This window comes from Apteryx rowi, unplaced genomic scaffold, assembly GCF_003343035.1.
Source record: "Apteryx rowi isolate R43461 unplaced genomic scaffold, aptRow1 scaffold_154, whole genome shotgun sequence".
NCBI classification, from domain to species: Eukaryota; Metazoa; Chordata; class Aves; order Apterygiformes; family Apterygidae; genus Apteryx; species Apteryx rowi.
In genome coordinates this window covers 2268-13416 of record NW_020447797.1, presented here as the reverse complement: position 1 = coordinate 13416, position 11149 = coordinate 2268, and the positions used below count along the sequence as shown (strand labels likewise).

Sequence of the window (11149 nt, the reverse complement as noted above, 5' to 3'; positions counted from 1 at the left end):
GAGGGCTCGGCCCCGCACGCCCCCGCGGCCGGCGCCTTTTCGGGGGGCCGTTTGCAGGGGGGCCCGGCCCCGTTTTRCTCCGCGCAGGAGGGATGCGGCTGTTGGGGCACAGCCTCGGGGTCGTGCGCCGTACCGGGGGGGCCCGGCGAAGCCCGCGCAGCGAGGGGACCGCGCCGGTCCCCAGCCGGCGTGTGCGGTGCGGCAGGGCCGATCCGCCCCCTCCCCCTTGGCACCCGCGCGCCGGGGYGAGCCGATCGCTCCGGCTCCCGGCCCGGGTGGCCGCACGCCCGTGTTTACAGTCAGCAAAGGCAAAGTGCTTTGGGATTTACGGTGCACACACGGCGCCCGGCTCGCGGCGGGGCGGGGGGCCGCGGTGCCCTGGCCACCCTTTATAGGGCGGCAGCGCGCCGGGGCGGCCGGGAGCGCATGGGGGGCCGCAGGTAGGCAGGGGCCGGGGACGGTGCCCAGGCGGCCGGGGGCGTCGTGGCCCCTGGGGACGGTGGGTGCCGCTGGCTGCCGAGGACGTGCCAGCCCCGGCCTTGGCCCCGGGTGGGAGCTGCCCGCGGGTGGCACGTTGCGGCCCCGCCGGCAGCATTGCTGCTGCCGCTGCGATGGCCCCGCGCGAGGCTGCTGCCCGGCTTGGGGACAGAGGGGACTGCAGAGCCCGGCCCCGGCCCCCGGCGGTATCCAGGGAGCTGGGTGCGGGGGCAAGGCAGCGTCCGGCACCGCAGGGCAGGGGGTGATGTGGGGGGACACGTCCAGCAAGCCCAGCGGGGTCTGGGATGGGGACAGCGGATGGGGGACACGTCCAGCAACCCCCAACAGGGTCTGGGATGGGGGGGACAGTGGATGGGGGACATGTCCAGCAAGCCCAACCGGGTCTGGGATGGGGGGGACAGAGGTCGGGGACATGTCCAGCAACCCCCAACGGGGTCTGGGATGGGGGGACAACAGATGGGGAACACATCCTTCACCCCAGCCAGGTCTGGGATGGGGGGGACAGAGGTGGGGGACACGTTCAGCAACCCCCAACGGGGTCTGGGATGGGGGTGACAGGCAGGGGACACAGAGGGCGGCCGTGGGCCAGCTAACGCGGCCGTCGCTCCGCTCGCAGCTCCGTCGGTGACCGATGTGGACCTGGAGGCGGTGGGGAGCAGGAGGCACGTGTCCCGGCGGGACACCCATGAGGTGGGTGCTGCGCGGGGCGCTCCGGTTCGGTTCCCGTTCCCTGGGAATGGAATCGCCCCGTGTAGTGCAGGGGAAAAAAAACGGTGACACCGGGGCAGGGGGGGCGGGAGCCGGGCTGGGACCCCCCGCGCCGGTGACACCACGGGCACATCCGGGGCGCCAGGCGAGGACCGTGCCATCCCTGGCGCCACGGGGCACGGTCCCCGCGCCGGGACCCCTGACGCCGCCGGCTCTCGCCGCAGGGCTACGTGGAGCTCCACGAGCTGGTCATGGACAGGAACGAGGAGCTGTGCTGGATGGAGGCCGGCCACTGGCTCAAGCTGGAGGAGGACTTCCAAGAGGCCGGTCACTGGGGCCAGCCCCACCTCTCCTACCTGACCTACCGCAGCCTGCAGGACATCAGCCAGGCTTTCGGCAAAGGTGGGAGCGCCGGGTCCCCGGCCGGGGCAGGGCGCCCGCGGCGGCCCGCCGGTGACCGCTGCTGTCCCCGCAGGCGCCGTCCTCCTCGACGTGGCGGCGACCTCGCTGCCGGGCATCGCCCACGTGCTCATCGACCAGATGATCTACGAGGGGCAGATCAAGCCGCAGGACCGCGAGGCCATCCTGAGGACCCTGCTGCTGCAGCACAAGTACGGCCCCGCGCGGGGGGGGGGGCTCCCGAAAACCACGCTGCCCTTCGGCTTGGCCCGCGGGCGGCTTCGGCGGGGAGCGTCGGCGCTCGTCCGTCTCACGCCCGTCCCCTCCGGCGCTCGCAGGCACCCCAGCCAGGCCGAGTCCATCCGGACCCTGAAGCCGGCGCAGCTGCAGCGAGAGGAGGCGGGCAGGGCGCAGGCGGAGAAGCCGCTGCTGCGGCAGCACCAGCTCATCGAGATGTCCATGCTGGCCACGGACGAGCAGGCGAGGAGGGCGGGGGGGGCGCGGGAAGGGCTGCCGGGGGGCTCACAAATGCACCTGGGTGCGCGCACATACGTGCACGCTGCTCAGTCGCATGCATGCATGCACACGCACACGTGTTCATGTGCATATGTGCACGCTGCTGAGTTGCATGCATGCATGCACCCGCACACACACACATGCACCCTTGCACAGTCGCACACATGCATGCAGCCTTGCATGCACATGTGTGCACACATGCACGGGGGGAAAGAGTTGCTGTGGGAGGGGACGGAGGTAGCGAGGGCGCCCGTCACGCGAGCCCCGGAGCCGCGCACGCGTGGGCTGCGGCGGGACACGCACAGCCGGCTCACGCCTGCCTTTCCCCCGCCCGCAGCCCAGCCCCAGCGCGGCCGAGCCCCTGCTCCCCAAGAAGGTGCCCGAGGACGCCGAGGCCTCGCTGGTGCTCGTGGGTGAGTGGGGCCGGGGCGGGCGCCGGGGCGAAGCCCCTCCGGGCGCTTTGGCTTCTGCGCTCCGCTGCTGCTTGCTCACCCGCTGCCTTTCTCTTGCCTTCTTTACCCTCCTCTTCCTCCAGCCCTCGCTGTCCCCTCCCGGCCTCACGCAGTGCTGCTGGCTCCGCTCCCGTGCCCCTGTCCCCAGGCCTCCGTGTCCCCATTCCCACGTGGCCCCGTGGCCCTGTGTCCTCATGTCCCTGAGTCCTTGTGTCTGTCCCCCCCATATCCCCATGCTCCTGTGTCTCCCTGCCCTTGGCTAGTGTCCCCACGACTCCCTGTCCCCATGACCCTGTGCCTGTGTGTCTCCACCTTCCCATTTCCACGTGCCCCCACGTCCCTGTGCCCCTTGGTCCTTGTGTCCCTCTGACCTCATGTCTGGTCCCCATTTCCCCATGCCCCCAAGTCCCCACATCCCTGTGTCCTGGTGTCCTTATGCCCCTGTGCTGCTGTGTCCCCGTGTCCCTGTGTCCCCCCATGTCCCCATGCCCACATCTCCATGTCCTTCTGACCCCATGCCCCAACATCCCTGTGTCCTTGTGTTTCTGTACCCCCATGTCTCCATCCTCTGTGTCCCCCCCATGTCCCCATGCCCTGTGTCCCCATGTCCTGTGCCCGGTCCCCTCGTGACCCCATCCCGTCCCATCCCGTCCTCCCACCAGGCTGCGCGGCCTTCCTGGAGCAGCCGACGCTGGCCTTCGTGCGCCTGAAGAACGCCGTGATGCTGGACGCCGTCCTCGAAGTGCCGCTGCCCGTGCGCTTCCTCTTCATGGTGCTGGGTCCCGACAGCCCCCACGTCAGCTACCACGAGATCGGCCGCGCCGTGGCCACCATGATGTCCGACCGGGTACGGCTCCGCCGGGCGCCGGCCCCTGCGCACCCCACGGACCCTCTGCCGGAGCCCATCCCTCTGGGCCCATGGCCCCATGGCCCCATAGCCCCAGGTCTCCACATCCCCATGCACCCATGTCCCCGTGACTCTGTGGCCCCAGGCCACCACGTCCCCATGCACATGTGGTCCCATGTCCCCATGCTCCAGCAGCCCCATGCCCATGACTCCATGCAGCCTTGTCCCCATGTCCCCATCTCCTCATGTCCCCGTGTCCTCATGCCCCTGTAGCTCCATGCCCCCATGGCCCCATGGCCCACTAGCCCCATGCCCCCATGCAGCCCTGTCCCTACATCCCTGTGTCACTGTGACCCTGTGGCCCCATGCCCTCATGGCCCTGTGTCCCCATGTCCCTGTGCCCCTGTACCCCATGCCCCCATGTCCACACGTCCTCATGCTCCCGTGGCCCCATGTCCCTGTGCCCCCTTGTCCCTGTGGCTCCATGCCTCCATGTCCCCACGTCCCCGTGTCCCCATGCCCCTGCGTCCCCATGTCCTCATGCTCCTGTGTCCCCACGTCCCCGTGTCCCCATGCCCCTGTGTCCCCATGTCCTCATGCTCCTGTGTCCCCACATCCCCGTGTCCCCATGACCCTGAGTCCCCATGTCCTCATGCTCCTGTGTCCCCACATCCCCGTGTCCCCATGCCCCCGTGTCCCCGTGCCCCCACATCCCCGGCGGGCGGCAGAGGTGGCTGAGCCCATCTCGCCGCGCGGCGCCGCAGGTGTTTCGCCGCGACGCCTACCTGGCCGAGGGCCGCCGCGACCTGGCCCGCGGCGTGGAGGCCTTCCTGGAGGCCAGCATCGTCCTGCCGCCCACCGAAATCCCGAGCGAGGAGCTGCTCCGGGGGCTGGTGCCGCTGCAGCGGGAGCTGCTCCGCCGCCGCTACCAGCCCCCCGAGCAGCCGCCCGACGAGGATTTCCTAAAGGACCTGGGTACGGCGGGGGACGCCCCGGCCCCGCGTGGTCCCCCGCTGCCGGCCCCGCTCCGCGGCGGGCTGGAGGCGCCGGCGGTGCCCCGCACGCCCCCATCGCCGCCTGCTCGTCCCCGCAGGGCTCGGGCACCCAGCGGCAGAGGACGACGACCCCCTGCGCCGGACGGGGCGGCCCTTCGGGGGGCTGGTGCGGGACATCTGCCGCCGCTACCCCAAATATCTCAGCGACATCAAGGACGCCCTGAACCCGCAGTGCCTGGCCGCCGTCATCTTCATCTACTTCGCCGCGCTGTCGCCCGCCGTCACCTTCGGAGGCCTGCTGAGTAATGGGGGGGACAGGCTGGGGACACGCTGGGGGACAGGGATGTCCCCGGGCAGGGCACCGGGATGGGGATGGGGCACGGAGGGAGGGTACCACCACCTGGAGCATCATCTCACTCCCGACATCCCAGGGATGCTCCCGGGGTTTATTGCTCTTCCGTGGGATCAGCACCCACGGGTGCCGAGGAGCATGGGGACGGGGAGGGCCCTGCGCCGGGCGCCCGCCGACCTGCTCCGCTGCTTCGCAGATGAGAAGACCAAGGGCATGATGGGGGTGTCGGAGCTGCTCATCGCCACGTGCGTGCAGTGCGTCCTCTTCAGCCTGCTCAGCGCCCAGCCCCTGCTCGTCGTCGGCTTCTCGGGGCCCCTGCTCGTCTTCGAGGAGTCCTTCTACACGGTGGGTGCCAGTCCGCACCCAAGGGTGCCCCTGGGCCACCGCGAGGGGCTGGCGGTCCCTGCGGTGGGCTCGTTGCGGCCCCCCTGGCAGAGGCACATGGGTGCTGCCGTGTGGGTGCTGCCACATGGGTGATGTCCCGTGGGTGATACCACCTGGATGGTGCCATGCGGATGCTGCCCCATGGGTGCTGGCCCCCGGGGTACCACCATCCCCATCCCCGCATCCCTCCATCCCCGGGCGGAGGCGCAGGGCCCCGAGGGTCCGTCCTGGCTGGGTGCCAGGGCCGGGGGCTGCATGGTGACGGGGCCRCGGCCTCTCGCTGTGGCAGTTCTGCGAGAGCAACGACATGGAGTACATCGTGGGCCGCGTCTGGATCGGCTTCTGGCTCATCCTGCTGGTGCTGGTGGTGGTGGCCTGCGAGGGCAGCGTCCTGGTGCGCTACCTCTCCCGCTACACCCAGGAGATCTTCTCCTTCCTCATCTCCCTCATCTTCATCTACGAGACCTTCGACAAGCTCTTCAAGGTGCGGGGCAGGGGGCTGCTGGCGGAGRGTGAGGGGTTGCGGAGACCCCGGCCACCTGCAACAGGGAGGGGGCTGCAGGGCGCCGGGTTTCCATGGAAGCCACAGGAGCCGCGAGGGATGTGGGAGAGGGATGGAGCCCGTTTGGTACCGTTTTCTCCCCTTCCCCAGGTGGTTCCCCACTCGGGTTTCCCTCCCCAGGGGGATTTCTGGGGAAAGGGGTAAAGCCTGGGGCAGGTGTCCGGTCTGGGCTGCAAGGAACTTTGGAGGTGCCCAGGAATTGCCTGGAAATCCCTGATTTCTCCCTCCATCCCCGGCTCTGACCCTTCCTAGGCAGCCGGTAGCAATGGGACGGTGTCGCTCCGTGCACTGGGTGCCCAAAGGGACATCTCTGGTGCCGGGGAGGTGACAGGCAGGGCACGTGCCCCATGTCACCCCAGGCCCTCATCACACCCTGAACCCTGGTCCCTGTGCCGGCCCGGAGGGACACGGGAGCCCGTGCTCAGCCCCGGCCCAGCCGCCTCCGTCCCTGAGCCGCTTCTCCGTCCCTCCCCAGATCTTCAAGGCTCACCCGCTGCAGAGGGTCTACAACGTGACCCCCACGCTGAACCCCTTGGTTACCCCCACGGAGGAGCCCAACACGGCGCTGCTCTCCCTCGTGCTCATGGCCGGCACCTTCTTCCTGGCGCTCTTCCTCCGCAAGTTCAAGAACAGCGCTTTCCTGCCCGGCAAGGTGCACGCGCCGGCGCGAGCCGCCCCGCGCAGGGCCCGGCACAGCATTCGGGGCCAAACAGGGGCTCGCTGGGTGCAGGAATAGCTTTGGCACCGCTCTTGGGGAGCGGTTTCCACAAAGGGGCTGGCTGAGAGCTTGCAAACTCGCTACGTGCCTGCCCGGAGGTCCTTGGGGGCCTGCAGTGATCCAGCTGGTGGTAACGCGGCCACGGTTCGCCCTGCAGGTCCGGCGCTTGGTCGGGGACTTTGGGGTGCCCATTTCCATCTTCATCATGGCGATGATTGACTTCTTCATCAAGGACACGTACACGCAGGTCAGTGGGTGGCAGGGAGCAAGTGACCCGTCCTCAGGGGCGGCACACAGCCACGCTCGGCATGGGGCGGCAGGTGGGATGGGGTCCCCTCTCTGCCCCCATCCGTGCACTGGGACCTCCCCAGCTTGGCCACAATCCCCCATCCCAGCTCCTCACTGCCCCGTCTCTGCTCCCATCCAGAAACTGAAGGTCCCCAAAGGCCTCGAGGTCACCAACGCGTCCGCCCGCGGCTGGTTCATCAGCCCCATGGGCAACAAGAAGACCTTCCCCATCTGGATGATGTTCGCCTCCGTGGTGCCAGCCCTCTTGGTCTTCATCCTCATCTTCCTCGAGACGCAGATCACGACGTAAGGGGCAGCGGGGAGGGCCGTGGGGCTGGGAGGGGGCCACAGTGCATGGCAGGGAGCAGGATAGGGGCAAGGAGGAGCAGCGAGGAGGAAGGGCCCCCATCCATGGTGCCTCCTCGCCAACTCAGCCTCGTGTCCACCTCCCCAGCCTCATCGTCAGCAAGCCCGAGCGGAAGCTGGTGAAGGGCTCAGGCTTCCACCTGGACCTGCTGCTCATCGTGGGCATGGGTGGTGTGGCAGCGCTCTTCGGCATGCCCTGGCTCAGTGCCACCACCGTCCGCACCATCACCCACGCCAATGCCCTCACCATCATGAGCAAGAGCTCCTCTCCCAGCGAGAAGTCCCAGATCCTGGAGGTCAAGGAGCAGCGCATCAGCGGCTTGCTGGTGGCCGTGCTCATCGGTGAGCCTCCCCACCGGGGAAGAGGTCCTCCAGCCCTGCACGGTGCCGGTGGCAAGGACCGGACGTCCTCAGCTGTGGGGGATCTCCCTGACCCGTTCTTCTCCACCACAGGCGTCTCCATCCTCATGGAGCCCATCCTGAAGTACATCCCGCTGGCTGTGCTCTTCGGCATCTTCCTCTACATGGGCGTCACCTCCCTCTTTGGCATCCAGCTCTTTGACCGCATCCTGCTCATGCTGATGCCGCCCAAGTATCACCCCAAAGAGCCCTACGTCACCCGGGTAAGTGCCTGGCCCCGGTCAGGGGAGACCGGGGTTGGGGGTGTCCTGCTGTGCGTCACCATGTGATGTTCTCTAAAACCTCCTCCTCCGGTGCTGGCCTTGGTCAGGCTCTTTGGCACGGACGATTCCCTCCTCCAGCCTTGTCCTTGGTGCTGTCTTTGGGGCTGGATGGTCTCCCAAGGGTGCCGGTGGCCCCGCGGTGCAAATCAGCACCCGGCCGCCCCGCTGCAGGGCTCGGACGGGGGCCGGAGGGGTGCTGCACCCTGGTGGCTCCCTGACCCGGCTCGGCTTTCCCTCCCCCAGGTGAAGACTTGGCGCATGCACCTCTTCACCTTCACCCAGATCATCACCCTCGCGGTGCTGTGGGCGGTGAAGTCCACGCCGGCCTCGCTAGCCTTGCCCTTCGTCCTCATCCTCACCGTGCCCGTCCGGCGCTTCCTGCTGCCCAGGATCTTCCGGGACGTCGAGCTCCGATGCGTACGTAGCCCCTCGGCCCCGGCGCGCGGCCCCCGGCCCCCTCCCACCTAACGGCCTCCCCCTTCCCCGCAGCTGGACGCGGACAGCGCCGCTGTCACCCTGGACGAGGTGGAGGGCAAGGACGTGTACGACGAGGTGCAGATGCCCAGCTAAGGGCCCCGGCGGCGGCGGCGGTGGCGGTGGGCGAGCCGGAACAGCCGTGTCCCCGCGCGCCCYGGCCCCGCGCCCCGTTTCCTCCCCCCCCCGCTTGCAGATCCGCCGCGGGTTTCCCAGGGCCRCCGGCGACGGAAGGAGACTCGGCGGCCGGGGGGGGACGTGGGCTGGGGATGCGGGTCCGCTCCGGCCCCTGAGAGCACCCAATTCCCGCCCGCGAAAGGAGTATATATTTCCCCCCCCCCCTTTTTTTTTTCCTCTTCTTTTCCCGTTTTCGGTGGCGTGGTCTCCTCCGCCCTTTGCTGTGCTCCGGGGAAGCAGCTCAGCCCGGGCTGGGGGTCCCGCGGGACCCGGCTCCTGCCCCCTTCCCAGGCAGGACCCCGGCCCGTCCCCTCCTGGGGGCAGGGAAGGGGCACCGCAGGCCCCGCTGCGGCACGCTAACGAGGAGGGCTAACGAAGCGGGGGGGTTCGCCAAGCCCAGACACCCCGTTTGCCCCCCGGCCCCGCTGCTTTCCCGCGCCGGCTGAGAGCGGAAGCCAGGCAGGCGCAGACCCCCCCGGCCTCCCCGCTCGGCCCCGCTTCCCCAGACAAACTTTCGGTGCTAACGAGCCCGAAGGGCTCAGCTCGGTCGGGACCCTTTTCCCGAAGGGCCCGGAGCCGTTTTTCGCCTCTTTCTTCGCTGCTTGCTTGGGACTCAGGGTTACGGACGCTTCGCTGGGGCGCCCGGTGCTGCTGCTTGGATTGACTTTGCGGGTGCCAAAAAAACCCTCGGGGACTTTCCCTGGGTTTGCATTAACTTATCGGTGTCGTCCCCGGGGTAGGGATGTAAATAGTGCGACAGTGGGGGGGGCTTATGTATTTGCCATGAAGAAAGTTGTACCCTCCCCCCCCCCAAAAAAAAAGAAAGAAAAAAGGACGCTGGTGCTTCTGCAGGGAGGGTTTATTAAAAAAGCAAAAACAAAACAAAAAGCAAAAAAAAACGAAAAAGCACYTAAAAAACACCGGCTGCAAGGAGTGGTCTGTATATTTGATGCTTGTGAGTGGGGGAGTTTGTAATTTATTTCCAAAGGCTGAGTGTGCTTCTGCCCGCGGAGGGTGCCGGGTCGTGTGTGCGTGTGTGTATATACTAGAGAAAAACTAGGATAATTTCYCGTCAGCCGGCAAGGCTTGTCTGGAAGGAGCCTGCTGGGGGCCTGCACTCTACGGACCAGCGTGGCAGTGTCGTCGCTGAACTGATATTAGTCTTAATGAATTAGTGGTAGTGTCAATCCTCCTCTATTTTTTTAGCGTTTCAGTTAAATCCATGTAGTTTTCCCTGGACTATTCCCTGCTGCGTTGCAAGGCAACTGCAACGGCTGCTTTCTGACCCCGTCTTGCCCCGTTTCCACCGAGATCGCTCCCGAACCGGCCCATCCCCACCGTATCCGCTCAAAGCGCCGCCGGGGCCAGGGCTGGAGCGCGAGTGTGAGTGTGAGCGTGAGTCTCCGCCTGGGACTTTGCTCCTCTTTGCAAAGCCGGAGCGGAACATGCCCGAAGCCGCGAGGGGMGAGCCGGGGCCGGGGGCATCTGTTGCTGGGGTCGTCTCGCCGCCTTTCTGTTTGCGTAGCCCAAGCCGCCTCTCCCCAGCAGCACCTTGTGTTCGGGCTGGTTTAGTTTTAGCAATTATGTGTCCAAAATAAACAATAATGTTGCGTGCTTTGATTTTTTTTTCCCCTTCCCTTCCCAATCCACCTCTGTATCACGCTTTAATAAAGAAATGAATTTTAAAAAATCCCCAAAGTGCATTTTTCTTTTCGCTTGGGCATTTGCCAGGCGATCCCCTTATTTAACCGCCTCCCCTGGGAGAGCAGCAGCATCCCTCAAAGGCCTCAGCCCTGGCCGTGCTGGGATGCTTGCTGCGGCTGTCCTGGGATGCTCACCATGGTGGTCCCGGGATGCTCGCTGCTGTCATCCTGGGTTGCTTGCCATGGCCATCCCAGGATGCTCACTGTGGCTGTCCTGGGATGCTCACCATGGTGGTCCCAGGATGCTCACTGTGGCCATCCCGGGATGCTCACCATGGCCATCCTGGGATGCTTGCTGTGGTGGTCCCAGGATGCTCACTACCATCATCCCAGGATGCTCACCATGGTGGTCCCAGGATGCTCACTGTGGCCATCCCGGGATGCTCACCATGGTGGTCCCAGGCTGCTCGCCGCAGCTCCTGCCCGGAGCCAGCCAAGCTCCACGTGTGCTCGCCCCAGATCCTGCCAAGCAGAAGGGTCCGACAGCATGGCCTGGCTCCTCCCGGCATTCAGCATCCCTGAGGGGATCCATCCCCACCCCCACCCTGGGGCCCTTTGCAGGTGCTGGGCAGGTCCCCAGGGTGCCCTCCGGGTACCAGCTCACCCAGACAGGAGCAGGGGCCACAGGGACTGTTTTGGGGACAGATGGCCCCAAGCCGCTTCAGAGACTCCGTGACTAGCTAAATAACAGGGGGTATTTTGGGGGCCAAGGCCTGGTCCGTGCTCAAGCTTTACCCCAGCAAAGCCGGCGAGGAAGGCGACTCGCAGCCCTGCCGCCTGGACCCAGCTGTGCAGCCGCAACGGCGCCTTGCAGCAGCGCGTGAGCTGCCAGGAGAAAAAAAATAACTCATAAACTTACTAACGAGCAGAGCTGAGCCCAGCCTGAGAGATCTGCCGGGCCGCATCGCTGCTGGGGCCCCCGCGGGCACCCCCCGGCCTCGTCCCGCCGCGGGAGCCGGCGGCCGCCCCGCGGGAAAGCCCCGGCAGCCGCCCCTCCCGGGCCGCGCGCTGGTGGCTGCGCTGCGCC

At 67.2% G+C, this 11149-nt stretch overlaps 1 protein-coding gene across 2 annotated transcripts in view; it reads left to right on the top strand.

Moving 5' to 3' along the window:
• SLC4A1 (solute carrier family 4 member 1 (Diego blood group)) overlaps positions 1–10111 on the top strand; it is a 15483-nt gene extending 5372 nt beyond the window's left edge. For both annotated transcript variants that reach the window (XM_026059199.1, XM_026059200.1), the window contains 17 exons: positions 1115–1188; positions 1431–1608; positions 1682–1817; positions 1944–2085; positions 2459–2534; positions 3236–3420; positions 4185–4395; positions 4514–4717; positions 4964–5112; positions 5441–5635; positions 6189–6365; positions 6589–6678; positions 6859–7025; positions 7174–7427; positions 7539–7708; positions 8012–8185; positions 8258–10111. In XM_026059199.1, coding sequence (XP_025914984.1) covers positions 1115–1188; positions 1431–1608; positions 1682–1817; positions 1944–2085; positions 2459–2534; positions 3236–3420; positions 4185–4395; positions 4514–4717; positions 4964–5112; positions 5441–5635; positions 6189–6365; positions 6589–6678; positions 6859–7025; positions 7174–7427; positions 7539–7708; positions 8012–8185; positions 8258–8338 — 2663 coding nt within the window. In that variant the 3' untranslated portion in view covers positions 8339–10111. The remainder of the gene's footprint in view (positions 1–1114; positions 1189–1430; positions 1609–1681; positions 1818–1943; positions 2086–2458; positions 2535–3235; positions 3421–4184; positions 4396–4513; positions 4718–4963; positions 5113–5440; positions 5636–6188; positions 6366–6588; positions 6679–6858; positions 7026–7173; positions 7428–7538; positions 7709–8011; positions 8186–8257) is intronic.
• Positions 10112–11149: the final 1038 nt, after the last annotated feature.